General features: G+C 47.1%; 1 protein-coding gene across 1 annotated transcript in view; it reads right to left on the bottom strand.

The window, feature by feature from the left end:
* The window catches only part of dnm3a (dynamin 3a), a 452,439-nt gene that overhangs the window by 289,727 nt on the left and 143,315 nt on the right, over positions 1-19,397 (bottom strand). Inside the window, exon 3 of the mRNA XM_085978004.1 lies at positions 11,969-12,118. Coding sequence (XP_085834130.1) covers positions 11,969-12,118 — 150 coding nt within the window. The remainder of the gene's footprint in view (positions 1-11,968; positions 12,119-19,397) is intronic.

The following is a 19,397-nucleotide window of genomic DNA, read 5'->3' as shown; positions in this document are numbered from 1 at the left end:
TAGTTCCAATTCCATATAATGGTTGGGACTGAAGATATAAAAACACAAATTAATATTTCAATAATTAAGGAACTAATTAAAATTTAATTAGATCAATTTTAACTGGCCAAAATCAGCGTTAATGGGGTAGGAACAGCCTCAAAATGGGGTTGGTAGACTTAAGCTGGCAAAAGAGGTTGATCCTCAAGGTAAGGGATTTTTTTTTCCAATAGTGCTACTATTTTGATAGGGCCCTTTCCTTGGCCAGGCAGAGCGTTTACCTGTTTCAGGCGGTAGGCTTCTTGATTAAGCAAATCAGGTCCTATGACATAGTTGTGATGATGCTTGCAATTTTAAGGGACACATGGATGGAACATAAGCTACGTATAATCCGCACACGTATCCTGGCATTAAGTGGCCCAAGCAGCTGCTGGGCGCTCCAAAGATGGCCCTAATGCTTTTTCAACATTATATTTTTGCTCCTGGCTCCACAAAAATACTGCAGGCTAAGTGACCAATCTGGTCTTCAACCATTGTCCAGATATAGCACTTTCCAGCAGGGATAGCAATCAGGAGCTGAAACCTTGGCTGATTTTTGCCTTTCTTAAGCCAGGGTTGTTAACAATTATAGCAACTCCCACTACCACATTGTAAGGTCAGCTATCTGCACAATGGAGAGATTAAACCTGGGAATGGCCACACTACATAGTATATTCATCCAATGAAGCATCGGGAGAGCCATTAATCCACTTTAAATAACATTAATCACAGTTTATGTAAACAATGTACTTCATTATTGTTTTTATTATGTGGGGGCATCCACAGGACATCAGGGAACCCATACTTGTGTTGATTAATGCAGTGGGATTATCACTATCCACCAGCTCAAGCAGACATGATATATGTTTAACAATGAACGATACAGCAGTACTCGGTAGAGTAGAAAACCGAAATACTGCTATTTCATTCTCTTGTACTAGGCTTGAATTCAGCCCAGAATCAGGGACCAAAAGTCTACTATTTCTGCTGGTTATAAACGGGGGACGAGATGGTTCAGTGGGTTAGATGTTGGTCTTTCACCTCTGGGACACAGATTCAAATCCAGCTCAAACTGATTGAATAACAGTGTCCTCTATCTATTCAGTGTAAGAGTCCTGTGTGATATGATTTTAGGTAGTCTGAATCTCATTCCACTAATTTAGCATTAATTGGCATTCTCCCCCAGAGGATGGTCAGTGTGGGAAATGAAAAAGTGTCACATTAGTGCAGTAGTGGAGATGGTTCTAAGGTTCAGACTTGGGCACATTCATTAGGACAGAGTGGAAAGAACTTAACTGTGCTGTGCCTGACCCGAGAATACCTGATCTTGACACTGGGTACCTTAAAGGGAAAGTATATTTCCAAGCACCAACATCGGCCACCTGACCAACACAGATGTCACAAACCAGTTTAAAGTGACAGCAGATCCACAGCACAAGACTACCCAAAATTTAACAACCTTATGAATGGTGAAAAAATTATACTGTCGCAGCACAGGGTAGCTTTGTTATACTGGGATTAAATCACTCTTTTATGATCAGAGCGCAGGTGTTTGGGAATGCAAAGCTCAGATCTTACCCACATTCAAAATAGTGGGATAGCAGGAGCACTGTTCTGCTTTTAATTTATATCCATTTTTAAACTACACGCACTCTATAATGCATACCTTTTTGCATTGTACAAGAGACATGAAACTTAAATGAGGAAAAGCACACACTCTGAAAAGCCTATGCATGAAATCTAATTTAGGAGATTGATAGCTGAACTGCAGTATTAAAGAAGCTACAAGAAAAATCTACATGTTTCTGTGCTATTTCATTCTTCTGCTTTGGTCAACCTTTATAATTAGCAACTTTTTTTAACATAAGCTTTATAAAATACATTAAAAGCAATAAATGTCAATATGCATAAATCTAGAAACTAAATAAGTACCATAAAAAACCTTATAAATGTTACTGTACTGTGATTATTTCACTCACATTTTATTTTGTTCATGTTTCATATTAGTATCCATACTACTTGCATCTATGCAGAAAGCAACATTCAGAGGCAAAAGTGGATTAGTTAACAGAAATTTTGGCTCTGTGAAAAAGGGTCTTTCACGTCTGTATTACATTTCTCAGACTTTCTATAACACATGCAGAGCCTTTTTGAATTTTGATTCTAGATTATACAAGAATACAACTCTTAAGTTTCACATTTCTTTTTCACCATTAAGACAAAGAGAAGATTCAAGAAGGATAGGAATTACATAAAATCAACAGCACAGAAACAGGCCATTCTGCCCAACTGGTCTATGCCAGTGTTTATACTTCACACAAACCTCATCTCAATCTGATTATCACTTCCTACCCTGCCCTGTATACCTCTATTCCCTCTCCCTCACGTGTGCATCAAGCCTTCCATTAAAATATGTGATCCATTTTATATATGGACTAGCTGAAGTGCCCGGCGGTGCCGAGGCTTTTTCGAGGGCATGTTGTTGTTGGAAGAGAGAGAGAGAGCGACTGGGGGGGGGGGGGGACGAGAGAGAGAGAGAGAGAGCGCGACTGGGGGGGAAGAGAGGGTGGGGGGGGGGGGGAAGAGAGGGTGGGGGGGGGGGAAGAGAGGGTGGGGGGGGGAAGAGAGGGTGGGGGGGGGAAGAGAGGGGGGGGGGGGGAAGAGAGGGTGGGGGGGGGGGAAGAGAGGGTGGGGGGGGGGGGAAGAGAGGGTGTGGGGGGGGGGAAGAGAGGGTGGGGGGGGGGGAAGAGAGGGTGGGGGGGGGGGGAAGAGAGGGTGGGGGGGGGGGGAAAGAGAGGGTGGGGGGGGGAAGAGAGGGTGGGTGGGGGGAAGAGAGGGCGGGGGGGGAAGGGCGGGGGGGGAGGGAGGGAAGGGAGGGCGGGGGGGAGGGGGGGAGGGGGGAAGGGAGGGCGGGGGGGAGGAAGGGGGAGGGGGGAGAGGGGGGGAAGAAGGGGGAGGGGGGAGAGGGGGGGGAAGGGAGGGGGAGGGAGGAAGGGAGGGCTTGAGGCTGAGAGACGGCCACGGCCGGTTGCCGGGGTAACCCTGCCACGCCGCCCCGCACTCCCGAGAGCCCTGCTCTCGAAGCCGCAGCCGCCCCGCACTCCCGAGAGCCCCGCTCTCGAAGCCGCAGCCGCCCCGCCCCGCACTCCCGAGAGCCCCGCTCTTCGAGCCCGCTCCGCACTCCCGAGAGCCCCGCTCTCCAAGCCCCAGCCGGCCCGCACTCCCGTTGCCGGGGTAACCCGATCCGCACTCTCGAGAGCCCCGCCCCCCCACCCGAGCCGAGCGCAGAACAGAGTCTCACCTGCTCCTGCTGCGCGCGCACCCTGACCCTCGTGGCTGACGCCGTTGCCCCGGGTAGCGTGACACGGGGGGGGGCGGGTGAGGAGCTTAGCAGCAGCCCAGTTACCTAGCTCGGGCCTGGCTGGGCAAGAAAGGCCAAGGCTTTCAGGCCTAAGAAAAAAACGGGCAAATGTAGGAAAAAGAATGTTCAGGTTAGATAAAATATTTACAAATGAGTGACTTATTTTAAAAGAATTTAATAAATAGAATTTTATTTTGCTGGAAATGTATATTTGAAAAGAAAGACGCAGAAAGCAGGAAAAAGAATGGAAGCAAGATGGCGGCTACTCACCTCGGTTCAGAACGATAAGGCCCGCCCACACACGCACCGATTGGTCGACCGTCAGGTCACCAAAGCGTAGGATTGGTCAATCGTCCCGTCACTCGACCGTAGGAGGGCCTGGCCGCACGCGGCAGCAAGCCGCCGTACGATTGGTCGACCTCGAGGTCACTCTGTCGCTAATGAGCGGATAATGAGATGCTAATGAGCGGAATGTTGAAGGTTTTTGGAATACCGCGGGCGCGATTTTAGCCCGGCCGAAACGTAAATACGCTTAAAACCGTCTCGGAAGCGTAAGCTTTCTTTGGAGGTAACGCGCGCGTAGGTACGCCCTGTAACTTTCGAGCGCATAGCCCGCCAGACGCACAGGCGATGACAGACAGAATGACAGATAGCCAGAATGACAGAAAGACAGAAGTACCGATTTATATATATAGATATTACTGCCTCTGCTATTAGCTTCCAAGTTTCTTTCAGTATCCGCGGGCACAATCCATCTGGACCCAGGGTTTTGTCCTCCTTAAGCTTATCTAGTTTGTCTAATATCTCCTTTCTTTCTATCCATCTACTGCAGAATCCCTCTTGACATCTTTTATGGTTGTCATTTCCTCTTTGATAGCCTCTTCAGTGAAAATTGAGGCAAAGTATCTATTCAGTATTCCTGCCATTTCAGTATCATTTGCTGCAATTTAATTTTGTTCATCTCTTAGTAGCCCTACACCTATCTTAATTCTCCTTGTGTTACTTAAGTGCCTACAAAATACTTCACTAAGTATTTAAGCTAAGTATCTAAGCTGAAATATTTAGATTATGAAAATTGGGCATGTTCTCACTGGAAAAGAGATGGTTGAGGTGACATAATTGCTGTACTTAGGATCCTAAACGGACTAGATAATGTGGACCATGACAAGCTATTTCACCTCGTCCAAAACTGTAGAACAAGAAGACACAGCCTGTGCTTGAAGCGGAGTAAATTCAAAACTAATCTGCGGATACAATATTCCAAGGAGCGATTGGTCAATCTATGGAACAGACTGCCTGGGGAGATGGTGGATGCAGTTAGTATTGATTCATTCAAATGCAAATCAGATACATTTCTTTCAGAAAATAACATTTTGGGATACAGTATTTGAGACATGACAGGGTAAGTATGCTTGTGAGGAAAAAGGTGACTTTGGGACTATGGTTCCAAAGCTCTCCACCAGTAGAGTTTTTCTGTGTCATTTCTAGGTTTGTTGTAGACTAATTGTTAGAGATTGATTGCTATAATTCGTCAACAATTCCATTATCATTGTATCATGCAGCTACCAGGATGGTAGACGGCGACCTAGATGGATCTTGGTCTTTTTTCGTCCAGCAATTTCTATGTTCCTCTTACATTCCTTGCTATTTTAATTTAATATCTCCTTTTTGCCTTTCAAATTGTCTTTTTAATCTCTTTCCTAAGATCATCATATTCCTTTTCGTCATCCTCTCCTTTATTGTTTACAAGCTGAAGTGCCCGGCGGTGCCGAGGCTTTTTCGAGGGCATGTTGTTGTTGGAAGAGAGAGAGAGCGACTGGGGGGAAGAGAGAGAGCGACTGGGGGAAGAGAGAGAGCGACTGGGGGGAAGAGAGGGAGGGGGAGGGCGGGGAAGGGAGGGGGGGAGGGCGGGGAAGGGAGGGCGGGGGGGGGCGGGGAAGGGAGGGCAGGGGGAGGGGAGGGGGGGGAGGGCGGGGGGAAGGGAGGGGGGAAGGGCGGGGGAAGGGAGGGGGGGGAAAAGGGGGGAAGGGAGGGCGGGGGGGAAGGGAAGGGAGGGGGGGAAGGGCGGGGGGAAAAGGGGGGGGAAGGGAAGGCGGGGGGCCCCCCCGAGGGTCGCAGCCCCCCCGAGGGTCGCGCCCCCCCCCCCGAGGGTCGCCCCCCCCGAGGTGAAGACCGCCGATTGCGCGCGCAGCAGGAGCTGAGACGCGGCGTCTCTGGCTCGGCCGGCGGGCCCGGTTGCCAGGGTAACCGTGACGCTGACCAAGCCCCGCCCCCCGGCCGAGCAGAGAGAGACGCCGCGTCTCAGCTGCTCCTGCTGCGCGCGCGGCCCCCCCCCCCCCCCCAGGTGAAGACCGCCGATTGCGGCTGTGCGAGACGTCCGGCGGGCCCGGTTGCCAGGGTAACGCTGGACACTCAGCAAGCCCCACCCCCCGGCCAAGCTAGAGAGAGACGCCCGTCTCAGCTCCTGCTGCGCGCGCACCCTAGCGGCGCTGGTCTGAGGCTCGGCCCTCCAGCCTTCGAGTGGGGCCGGGAGGTGCCTAGCTCGGTCGTGGGTGCGGAGGAGATGCCGAGGCTTCCAGGCCTACCTGGAAAAACGGGGAAAGGTAGGAAAATTAATGAGATTAGATAAGTTAATTACTTTCTAAATCATTTTTTTTTAAAACAATATGTGTTTTAAAAGCAACGTTTTTTTTTAAGACGCAGAAAGCGGGAAAAAGAAAGGAAAAGTTTGGAATCAAGATGGCGGCGACTCACCTCGGTTCAGAACGATAAGGCCCGGCCACACACGCACCGATTGGCCCGGCGGCACACGCCAGCAACCCGGCGTACAATTGGTCGAGCTCGAGGTCACTCTGTCACTAATGAGCGGATAATGAGATGCTAATGAGCGGAACGTTGAAGGTTTTTGGGATACCGCGGGCGGGATTTTAGCCCGGCCGAAACGTAAATACGCTTAAAACCGTCTCGGAAGCGTAAGCTTTCTTTGGAGGTAACGCGCGCGTAGGTACGCCCTGTAACTTTCGAGCGCATAGCTCGCCAGACGCACACGCGATGACAGACAGAATGACAGACAGAATGACAGACAGACACACTGACCGATTTATATATATAGATGTACTTTGCATCTGACTTTTCCTTTAGATTCAATTTCATCCTCCCCTTTTTATTTGCCATCAGGAGCGTGGAATTGTTCCATATATAAAAGAGAAGAATGGTTCTGTATCGAAACAGAAAATTGCCAGTAATCCTGGTCCCCTAAAAGGAGGGTTCCTGGCAATTTTCTCCAGCAGGGATCACAGTTGCAGATTCTATACAGAATATTATATCTGGCATGGATATTTAGTTAGATTCATAGTTATGAGTGACTCATATTGCACAATGGATGTTGCCACAGTACAAAACACTGGTATCTGGTGTCCCAGACTTTTTGAATTAATGATACAAGTTTTCCAATCTTCCTTCCAACAATTATTTAACCAGAGTCTTAACTTCTTGTAAGAGTAAATATTCTATCCACTATGGCAAAATATGCCAGGGATCGATTTTGTTATTTTTAATCCTTATATTTCTTTTAAAGAGCTTGAATTAAAATGGAAGTTGCCCTCCCTCACTACATTTCAGAATAGAGGACCGTCTTGTCTATGAGAAAATGGCAAATGTCTGTGTTTAGAAATGAATTACAGTAAAGTTACTTTGATGAGTGGAAAAGCTTACTTGAAACATTGATATACGTGGGTTGAGACAGTGACAGTTGAGACAGTGACATAAATGACTGTATACTCTCTGATTACTTAGCTACGAGGGAAATGCATTTTTGTTTAGTAAGGTATAAAACCAAGTCTGAGAACAAACGGTCTGTACCTGTGCCGTTATACTTAAACACAATTAGTGCTCAGAACCCCGAGATTGCAAACAGTTTGCTTCTTTATTCAAAAGGAGAGTTCCAGAGAAAGTTCAAAACAAAAGAGAACAAAAAAAAACAAGAGAACAAACCCAACCATTTATCTGCTGTGACAGCGCCACCGCAGGTGGGAGGAGAACACATAATACATAACATATTCCTCCCCTCTTAAATGAAATGTCCACATTATTCCTCAACAGGTAAGTTACTTTCAATGCACTCAACTAACCAAGGGTAGAGGTAGACTGCCTCAAACCCTGGCTTTACCCTGGGGTTTATTCTGCCCCAGTCTTGTGGGTAAGTCGCTAAGCCTACAATCAAGTGGAGGGAGCACTTGTCACTGCAGCTCAGGTGCGAGGGTACACCCGCAACGATCCAGTCCTGTCTGAGGTAATGGATGATGTCATTCGAAGGAGAGCTACAGGAGATTCTCCTAGCTTGAAACCTTACATTTCAAAAAGAAATGAGCTCTCCGTCCAGGCAGGTTGTCTTCTCTGGGGACGCCGTGTCATCATTCCGCCACCTCTGAGGGAACCTATACTGCAACAACTTCATACAGGCCATAGTGGGATGGTTCGGATGAAGGAAATGGCAAGAAGCTACTTCTGGTGGCCAGGTCTCGATGGAAATATTGAGGAGAAAGCCAAAACATGTTCCCCGTGTCAAAGGGTCCGGAATGTTCCACTAGTTGTTTATATGTTTTAGTTCCTGGCTGAACTGGCTGTACAAGGCTGCGCAGTAAATTAAATGCCCCAACAACCAATTGTACAAAAATAAGTGTCCTAATCTCTCCTTTTGTTCTTTTGATATCTTAAATTGATGACTAAAATGATGACAAAAATTTGATAAAAAGGGAGAAAATAGAATATGGGCTAAAAATTCAGGTGCTTTACGCCACCGTTAACATCAAAATGTAGCGAAAAACAGGGGCCACCAATCTTTTGCCAGCTGGTGGCGGGTCCCATGGCGTCTGCCATTTTCCGAGGTCCAGCAGCGCTGCTGGTAAGAGCGATGGCCGTGGAAATTTAAATTAAGGAGGTGACGTCACACACCGACTTAATGTCACCTCAGAGAACTTGGATCTTAGCACTGAGTTCAGCGCTGGGTCCAAAACTCGCCATGAAAACCCAGCGTTCAGCAGACTCACAGAGGCACTGTCAGCACCTCTTAAAGGGACACACACATCTTTCAGGTAAGTTTGCTTTTAAGCCTTTGGACCGGACTTTTTTTATTTATTGAAATAGTGGCTTGCTGCAATAGTTTTTTTAAGTGTGCAGGGAGTTCTGCTGGAAGCTTGCAAGGCCTCGGATGGTAAAGGAAGGTCTCTGAGAAGTTAGAAAATGCTGCAAATACTCAGCAGGTCAGGCAACATCCATGGAGAAACAGCGCTCACGTCTCAGGTAGAGATGTTGCCTGACCTGCTGAGTATTTCCAGCATTTTCTGCTTTTATTTCAGATTTACAGCATCCACTCGCAGAGGGAAGAGGAAGATGCAGAAGAGGAAGAAGCCAAAGAGGAAGAAGACAAAGAGGAAGCAGAAGGAAGAGGAAGAAGCAAAAGGAAGGAAGAGGAATTAGCAGAAGAGGAAGCAGATGGAAAGATGCAACCCAGACAGCCCCTTTCTGGCCGGGATATCCGGGATACAGGAAACTTTGGTTTATCCGGAGGTTAACTGTCCGGAATGCTCGAGCCACCGGCAAAAATCAGGAGCCGTTTCGTTAGGTTTTTTTTCTTTTTGTTGCTTTTTTTTCACCAGTCAGGCTCTGCAAGGTCTCGCTGAAGCTGTTGCTAAGCTACAGAGACGCTTGCAAGGTACGGCCGACTGTTTAGAAGCTGTTGCTAAGCAACAGGGTTTGTTGCCAGATACGGAGCTCAAAATCTCCGTATGTTTCAACATTAGTGTTGGTTTGTCCGGCAGTTTTGATGGGACGGCAACAGCTCGGTCCCGTCGGTGCCGGATAGCACAAAGTTTCCTGTAGAATGATCCGCCTGCAGTACCAGTGACCAAAACCCCAATTTCATTTTCAACATTTGTCCCACACCTTACCTCCCCTCTATTACTGAACATCACAGCGTCCTCTTGGCCACAATGCTGAAATAAAAGCCACCACAAAGCAAACTTGCCAATCCAATTTTATACATCTATCCATCCAATATGACAATAAGAAATCAACTCATCACCCTTATGCATTCCCTTAGTGACTGTCTTGTGTGTTCCTTTGCCTATCCGACTGATGTCATGCAGTGCTACTCCAGTAGCTGCAGCATGGCTGATAGAAGGTTGCTGACTTTCAGTGGGGGAAACTGAAAATGGCCTTTCTGGTCGACGTTGAGGAGCTGGTGGCTGGGCGTGTGAAATCGAGTGACTGTGTTTCTTCTTCTTCTTCACTCTCCTTTCCCTCCTCTTGGTCAACCACTGGCAGGCTGCATTTCTTGTGTATGAAATGAGGATGGCACAAGGGTGCAGTTGTGCTGTGGGGAGGGGAGGAACAGATGCATACAAGAGGTGCATGCGAGGAAGAGGATAACGTATGAGGATACCAGCATCTTGTATCCTTTCAGCACCGCCGTTGGCCAAGGGCTCAGCCATGCCCATGCCAAGAATGGTCAGCACCGTCTCCTCCAAGAGGGTGAGGTGAAGCTAGGAATGAGAGGTGTGCCTTGTGATTGGTTCAGACTGTTGGTAGCTGAGTGATTGGTGGGCAGGGGGGCGGGAGTCATGTATTGAGAAGTGTCTGAGGCTAGCGATGCAGTTGGTAGAAGGCGGCTTTCGAAGATGCATTCACTGACCTTGACCACTAGTCTGAGGTCATGAAGCTTCTTTGGGCACTGGAGCCAGGTGGTGGGGGCGACACTGCTGGCAGTGATGGCCTCGGTAATGTGGTCCCACATTGTTCTTTCTGGGGGGCCTCCTAGTTCCTGTGGGTACAGGATCTCTGTTGCAATGTTTATACCTGCACAAAGCTGGAATGTTGCGTGTGAGACCCTGGGTGCCCCTTCCCTGGCCATTTGTATTAGTGCGGAAGCACTTTCCCCATTTTTTGAGGTGCGGAAGGGAATTCAGCTTTAAGAGCTTAAGACTCCCATTTGGGAATGTTTTTTTAAAATGTTAATTTTTTTTAAAGGTAGTAGAGCTGCAAGGGTTGTAAACTACATTTTTTTACTTCATTTTTATTTTTATCAGTTCAGAAAGCATTGCCCTTTAAAGCAACCGACAATGTATTGCCCTTTTAATATCCTACAATGCCTAGCAAACTCATAGCCACGCTTCCAGAGGCTGTTGGAAGATGCAAAGCCACTTCTGGACGTCACATTCGGCGCTGGTGCCGGGACTAATGCCACCAGGAGGGCGTTACACGGTCAGTTTAGCGCTGGGCTAATAATCTTTAGCTAGACAGACTATTCTAACTGTAACTTAATTAATAATTAGTATTGGTTTAGCATTATCTATGTGCTTTTGTACTATGCCCCAGTTTATAAAACCTTAGATCCCATTTGCTTTTTTAGGTTTGTGCATCTGAGCCCCCAAGTCGCTCTGCTCCTTCACTCCCTTTAAAGTTTTACCATTTAATGTATATTTCCACTCTTTAATTTGCTTCTCAAAATGTATCACCTTAAACTTCTCTGCATTCAATTTCATCTGAAACCTCCCTGCTCAAAGTCTGTGTCTTTGCAAAGCCCTCTTCATATACGGTCCCTATTTTTGTGTTGCCTGCAGATTTAAATATTGTACTGCCTATACCGAAGTCCAAATCTTACTTTGAGAAGAGCAATGGTGCCAACACACCATTGTTTGGATCACTGCAGTCCAAAAAACATTTATCATCCAACTATCAATAATAACCCAGAAACATTTAGCAAATGCAGCTCTGAGACTGTGCTGTCAGACCTCCTTATAGGCACTGTAGAGCCTATCACTTGCTTGCACACAGTTCTGCATCAGTGGCCTATATCCTTTACCCAAGGTACACATTTAACATGCATTTAGAAAGATATTGCTAATGAATTGCCTGTATGTTGAGTACCATTAGTCTCACAGCGTTGAGCAGTGTTTCTCCAGGGTTTGCCAATCCAAAGTTTCCATTTCCTTCTGTCAGAACAACTGCAATTCTTCAATACCCACCAGCTGTGTGGTTCTTTAAAGTTAAAGACGTAGAAATTTGTCTCAGGTTGTGGCGCGAAACGGGCAGTTTCGGATCGGCCGCCCGTTATACGCAGCACCTGATACTCAGTGTCATTGACTGCAATAGAACTGAAGATCAGACGCAGCATATGAAGGGCGGCCAATCCGATACCGCCCGCTTTGCACCACCCAAGAAGTATTTCTAGGCCAAACAATTATCATTAGTTAATAGTCCCAACAGCTTTTTAACCATCACTCCCTTCAGGCAATATAAGTAGCACTACCTCATCTTGAATTATTTGATGGACAATCCAAGATATAGATACAGCATGTTTCCAGTTGCCCGTTCTAATGAGTTTTGAAACAACTTTGTTTTTTTTAAACCACTAATTTTTTGAATTACTATTTACACCAGTTTAGCTACATCCATGTACCGCTTCCCTTGCAAATGGCAAGACCTCTTTCCCAATTGGAGTCTTTTGCACAGAAGTGTCGTATGGAATCAGTGCACAGCCTTCATAGAATACATGGAAGCAAAGTTCTGTTTCATCTTGTTTTTACACACCATTTGGCGAGTAGATTCTCAGGTTAATGGGTATTGATGAAATCCCTTTGTTTGTTCCCGTTACCCTGTCAGTTTCTATTTCAATCTCATGGCGCACTTCTTCAAAGTCAGTAAACTTTTTTCCTTTACAATGTAGGAATTCAGCATGTTCTATAACAAAGGAAAATAGGATAACTAAACAAAACTAAAGACAATTTTTGGAGCATTTAAATCTCATACTTATAAATTACAGTTCAATTTGCTTATCAAAAAGATGAGACAATAATCCAAATATTTTAATTATAAAAGCATTTCTTTAACAAAGTACACAATCATTTTTAATGACCATAGAACTGGACAACATAATTGGAAATTAACAAGTCTTGAGTGAGTGAGTTAGGATAATTCTCCCCTCCCCGCCCCACAGAAGTAGATATGTGAAATAAACTGAGTGAAAGCAGTTAATGTTATGTCAATTAGTTCCTTCGAAAAAGAAGGACAATTTAGGAATGGCACCGTAGACTAGAAACAAGTCTCGAGGCATGATCAGTACTTCCATGGAATATACAGACAATGACAGACAGGTAAAGACCCTCTGCTCCATCGAGCCTGTCCCACACAATTACGATACCTTGTGTGTAACAATATATACCCTCCACCCCACCCGAAACCATGTGATCTCCTGGGAGAGGCGTAAAACCAGATAAAAACCCAGGCCAATTAGGAGGGGGGGGATCTGGAAAATTCCTCTCCAACCCATCTAGGCGATCAAAACTAGTCCAAGAGATCACTCTGGCCCTGAATTCCCTCCAGTACCTACCTTCTGTAAGAGGTGATCTCCGCCCCAGCCAGAAACAGGTCAGCTCTCACTTGAAGGAATTCAGCAAATCAGCATCCACCACACGAGATGGCAGTCTGTTCCAGAGGTCCACTATTCTCTGAGAAAAGAACCACCTCCTGACATCTAACTTAGATCTGGCCTTATGCAACTAAAATTTGTGAACCCTGATCCTCCCTAATCTATTTAATTGAAACAAACTGTCAACTGGAACACAATCTATTCCCTTCAGTATCTTATACACCTAAATTAGATCCCCCCTAAGTCTATGCTTCTTTAAAGTGTAGAGTCCTTTAGCGTATCTTGATAACCAAGATGCTTTAAGTGGAAATTAATCTAGTGGCCCTCCTCTGCACCCTTTCCAAAGCCTCTATATTACCCACCATGTGAGGAGACCAAAACTGGACACAGTATTCCAAGTACGGCCTGACTAAGCGCTTGTACAAGGACAAAATAGTATGTCTCGTCTTGCACTCAATTGTCCTATGGATACACCCCCAACACCCTATTTGCTCTAGGTATTGCTACACGGCATTGCTCATTTACCTTTAGAGATGCATGCACTATAATGCCCAAATCTCTTTCTATCTATAATAGCAAAATACTGCAGATGCTGGAAATCTGAAATAACAACAGAAAATGCTGGAAATACTCAGCAGGCAGCATCCGTGGAGAGAGAGTTAACGTTTCACGTCTGGGACCCTTCATCAGAACTGGAAAAAGCTGGAGATGTAACAGATATTAAGCAGGTGCAGAGACAGGGTGGGGGGTGGGGTTAGGAGGGGAGGAAGGAATAGAAAGAACACCCTGTACTTTTGTAAGAGGCAGGAAAGATAAAATGTTGCAAATGGGAATGGCAAAAATCATACTGCATGAAAAATAGGGGCAGGGATAATTATCTGAAATTGTTGAACTCAATGTTGAGTCCGGCAGGCTGCAAAGTGCCCAATCGAAAGATGAGGTGCTGTTCCTCGAGCCCACGCCGAGCTCCATTGGAACAATGCAATAGGCCGAGGACAGAGAGATCAGAGTGGGAGCGAAGCGGTGAATTAAAGTGACAGGCGACCGGAAGCTCAGGGCCACCCCCACAGACTGAACGGAGGCGCCCCACAAAGCGGTCGCCCAACCTGCGCCTGGTCTCCCCAATGTAGAGGAGACCGCATCGTGAGCAGCGAACACAGTATATTAAACTGCAAGAAGTACAAGTAAATCGCTGTTTCATCCGGAAGGGGCGCCCGGGGCCCTGGACAGTGGGAAGGGAGGAGGCAAAAGGGCAGGTGCCGCATCTCCTGCGCCCGCACGGGAAGGCGCCAGGCGAAGCAGATGGGCTGTTGGGGGTGATTGAGGAGTGGACCAGGGTGTCGCGGAGGGAGCGGTCCCTTCGGAATGCTGAAAGGAGGGGTGAGGGGAAGATGTGTTTGGTGGTGGGATCACGTTGGAGGTGGCGGAAATGGCGAAGGATGATCCGTTGAGTGTGGAGGCTGGTGGGGTGAAAGGTGAGGACAAGGGGAACTCTATCGTGGTTCTGGGAGGGAGGGGAAGGGGTGAGAGCAGAAGTGCGGGAAATAGAACGGACACGGTCAAGGGCCGTGTCAACCACGGTAGAGGGGAATCCTCGGTTGAGGAAAAAGGAAGACATGTCGGAAGCATTGGTATGGAAGGTGGCATCGTCAGAACAGACGCGGCGGAGATGGAGAAACTGGGAAAATGGAATAGAGTCCTTACAGGGGTGGGAGGAAGTGTAGTCCAGGTAGCTGTGGGAGTCGATGGGCTTGTAGTGGATGTTTGTTGAAAGCCGATCGCCAGAAATGGAGACGGAGAAGTCAAGGAAGGGAAGGGAAGAGTCGGGGATGGACCACGTGAAGGTGAGGGAAGGGTGGAAATTGGAAGTAAAGTGAATGAACTTATCTGGTTCAGGGGGAGAGCAGGAAACGGCACCAATACAGTCATCGATGTACCGGAAGAAGAGGTGAGGGAGGGGACCTGAGTAGGACTGGAACAAAGAATGTTCCACATATCCCATGAACAGGCAGGCATAGCTAGGGCCCATGCGGGTTCCCATAGCAACACCTTTAATTTGGAGGAAGTGAGTGGAGTCAAAGGAGAAGTTGTTCAATGTGAGAACAAGTTCAGCCAGGCGGAGGAGGGTGGTGGTGGATGGGGACTGGTTGGGCCTCTGTTCAAAGAAGAAACGGAGCGCCCGAAGGCCGTCCTGGTGGGGAATGGAGGTATACAGGGATTGGACGTCCATGGTGAAAAGGAGACGGTTGGGGCCAGGAAACTGGAAACTGTTAAAGTGACGGAGGGTGTCAGAAGAGTCGCGAATGTAGGTGGGAAGAGACTGGACAAGGGGAGAAAAATAGAGTCGAGATAGGAAGAGATAAGTTCCGTGGGGCAAAAACAGGCTGAAACGATGGGTCTACCAGGGCAGTCCTGTTTGTGGATCTTGGGAAGGAGGTAGAAGCGGGCTGTGCGGGGTTGGGGGACTATGAGGTTGGCGGCCATGGAGGGAAGATCTCCAGAGGAGGTGAGGTCAGTGACACACTTGGAAACAATGGCCTAGAAATTGAGTTTTGGCGCTGCCAGGGCTTTAGCGCCGGAAGTTAGTGCCGGAGCTAAGTCGCGCTGGTCGGGCCCAAAATTCACTGGTTATGCGCCCAAACGGCTGCCGGCGCTGCTGAAAGCTGTTAGCGCCTGAAAACTGGCGCTATGCGCTGAATTTCGGCGCTATTCCGGCGCTGCGGCGCCCGCTGCGGTGCGGCAGGTTCGGGAAGTGCAGGCCTCCTCCTTCCCTTAAGGAGGAGCTGCCTGCACCCGGCTGCGGCCCGCGATAATCTTATTAAAAATGAGCCCGGCACCTCGGACAAGTGCCGGGCTTGCTTCTGTTCCGGGGGGGGGGGGGGGGAAGTCCGGGGAGGGAGCTGCGGCCAGGCGGGCGGCGGGAAAGCGGCCGGCCGCCGCGGGGCCTTTAATGCGCCGGCGCAAACTTGTGCAAGGCACCTCTGCCAGAACGTTGCTTGCGGCTGCCACGGGCGAGGCGGCCGCAAGTCAATTTCGGCGCTGGGGCCCGTCACCACGGCAACCGGGACGCTGCGCACACCGATGACGTCATCGGTGCCGGCGCAGCGCTACCGGTCTACCGCGGCGGAAGGGCCCCAGGCAATTTAGGCGCCGGCGCCAATTGCAGCGCTAGGCCCTCTAGCGCCGCAAAATCGGCGCTAAGGGCACTGAATTTCTAGGCCAATGGCTTGATGTTTGCTAGTGGGGTCATAGTCCAGGCGGATATAGGAGGAGGTGTTGGAGAGTTGGCGTTCAGCTTCCGCACGGTTTCTCTTTCTATCTACCTTCATTAATGCTTTTCCCTGAAGCATGTATGAATGTTGAGCATTCGCCCTGCCCATATGTATAACACTGCACTTATCCAAGTTATACATCATTTGCCAGTCATAAGCCCAATCTCCCAACACATTAAGATCTGCCTAAAGCAGAGGAGCATTGTCTACAGTCCTAACACTCACAGATTTTAGTATCATCTGCAAATTTGCAGATCTGCCCCCACACCTACATCCAGTCCAGATTATTAATAAAAGTAGCAAAGAGCAATGGTCCCAACATCAATCCCTGCAGGAAACAACAAAAACCCAAAGCAAACTCAATTGCTACTTGGCCCTAAACAGACAATACAACATGGCTGATTGCCTGACCATGGTAAAGGATAGCAAACTGAGAAAAACTTTGACAATGTACAGACTTAGTGAACATAACCTGGCGATCGAAAAAGGTAGGCACAGGCAGACCCGGCTACCAAGAGAGGACAGGATATGCTCTCACTGCAGTCAGGGAGTGGTGGAGACAGAGATGCACTTCCTCACAGCTTGTAGAAAATATCAGGGCATAAGGGAGAATTTCTACCCAAAATTCACAAAAATATGCCCGGAATTCAGAAATTTGAATGACAACCAAAAACTCCCATACCTACTAGGGGAAGAGAGAAATTGTGTAACACTAGCGGCACACTATGTTACAGCTTGCCATAAACAGAGGGACAACCACTAAATATAAGAAAAGAGTATATATAAATTATATGAAAGTATATTTATACACTCAGGGATATATCTGTTTATACACTGTATGGATAGATCTGTATTTTTGTGAACAAACATGAATGTTTTTCGATGCTTTGGCAACATAAGATGTAACTTGTCATGCCAATAAAGTGATTTGAATTGAATTGAATTGAATTGACTGGTCTAATTGTATATTTTGAAGAAGTTGTTTAGTCTTGCATGCTTCCTACCTGGTTTAACTGCATGTTTAGAATCTATGTAATCATCAGTAAAGCAATCCTTGAACATATCTGCACTATCCCCATGCTGAACTAGTTTAATTGTTATAGACCCCCAGGTCAGACACCTGAACATGCTGAGTTATTATGGAAACAGATTACAAACACTTTTAATACGAGACTGAGTTAAGGGGACAGCTAGAAATCTAAGACTAGACAAATATGCTTCAGTCACAGCCTGGTCTTGTGCTATAGGTGGATGCTAAAGGTCTTGTTCCACAATGGGAAGAGGAGCAAGGAATTCTTATGTCTTCAAAACACAGATTACTCTTCATGTATAAAGTTGCCAACGTAGCCAACCATATCTTTGGAATGCCTGTTCATTTGACAGATTTTGCATAGATCATGTCTCTTTTTCTTCATGTACTACTATTAAAAATGTCCCTAGGTGACCAGCTTTGTATTGTCTTCTATGATATGACTGCTGTGTTCGTGAGAAACATTTTCTCAACAGACGTGCTAATTTTTAGTGGCCTTTATCACCTAAATACGTTTCATCTTCCAATTTCCTATTTTTACCCCACCTCTCACTCTGTTACAATTCCATTGCAGCAACCAAGACTGGTATCTCACCCAAGTAGGAGTTCTTCATGGACGGCGCATGGCAACAGGCTATTTGACTCTTAACTTGGTCAAGTTTTGCAGGATTCCTACAAAGATCTCGTAGCTTTACTGACCTTAATTATTCCATAGATTCTAAACATAGAAACATAGAAGGTAGGAGCAGGAGTAGGCCATTCAGCCCCCCGAGCCTGCTCCGCCATTCAATGAGATCATGGCTGATCATCCAAATTCAGTACCCTGTCCCTGCCTTCTCTCCATACCCCTTCATCCCTTTAGCCTTAAGAAATATGTCCAACTCCTTCTTGAATATATTTAATGAATTGGCCTCTACTGCCTTCTTTGGCAGAGAATTTCACAGGTTCACCACTCTCTGGGTGAAGAAATTCCTCCTCATCTCTGTCCTAAATGGCTTACCCCTTATCCTTAGACTGTGACCCCTGGTTCTGGACTCCCCGACCATCGGGAACATCCTTCCAGCATCTAGTCTGTCTAGTCCTGTTAGAATTTTATAAGCTTCGATGAGATCCCCTCTCATTCTTCTAAACTCCAGCGAGTACAAGCCCAATCGACCCAATCTTTCCTCATACGTCATTCCTGCCATCCCAGGTATCAGCCTGGTGAATCTTCGCTGCACTCCTTCCATGGCAAGAACATCCTTCCTCAGATAAGGTGACCAAAACTGCACACAATACTCAAGATGTGGCCTCACCAAGGCCCTGTACAACTGCAGCAAGACATCCTTGTTCCTATACTCAAACCCTCTCGCTACGAAGGCCAACATACCATTTGCCTTCTTAACCGCCTGCTGCACCTGCATGCTTACCTTCAGTGACTGGTGCACAAGGACACCCAGGACTCATTGCACTTCCCCTTCTCCCAATCTACTGCCGTTCAGATAATAATCTGCCTTCCTGTTTTTGCCACCAAAGTGGATAACCTCGCATTTATCCACATTATACTGCTTCTGCCATGCATCTGCCCAATCACCCAACCTCTCCAAATCATACTGGAGTTTCTCAGCATCCTCCTCACAGCACACACGCCCACCCAGCTTTGTGTCGTCTGCAACCTTGGAGATATTACATCTAGTTCCCTCGTCCAGATCATTAATATATATTGTGAATAGCTGGGGTCCTAGCACCGATCCCTACGATACCCCACTAGTCACTGCCTGCCACTCGGAAAAAGAGCCGTTTATTCCAACTCTTTGCTTTCCGTCTGCCAACCAGTTCTCTATCCAAGTTAATACCTTGCCCCCAATCCCATGTGCCTTAATTTTACACGCTAATCTCTTATGCGGGACCTTATCGAAAGCCTTTTGAAAATCCAAATACACCACATCCACTGGTTCTCCCTTATCTATTTTACCAGTTACATCCTCAAAAAATTCCAGTAGATTAGTCAAGCACGATTTACCTTTTGTAAAGCCACGTTGCCTTTGTCCGATCCGGTCACTTTTTTCCAAGTGCTCTGCTATTACATCCTTTATAATGGACTCTAGCATTTTCCCCACTACCGATGTCAGGCTTACCGGTCTGTAATTCCCCGTTTTCTCTCTACCACCCTTTTTGAACAGTGGGGTAACATTAGCTACCCGCCAATCCATGGGTACTGTTCCAGAGTCTATCAAATTTTGGAAGATGACCAGCAATGCATTTACTATTTCTAGGGCCACTTCCTTAAGTACCCTAGGATGTAGATTA

Source organism: Somniosus microcephalus, chromosome 3 (assembly GCF_052327205.1).
Source record: "Somniosus microcephalus isolate GS21.2 chromosome 3, FLI_Smic_1.0, whole genome shotgun sequence".
Taxonomy (NCBI): Eukaryota; Metazoa; Chordata; class Chondrichthyes; order Squaliformes; family Somniosidae; genus Somniosus; species Somniosus microcephalus.
This window is presented reverse-complemented; position numbering and strand designations above follow the sequence as displayed.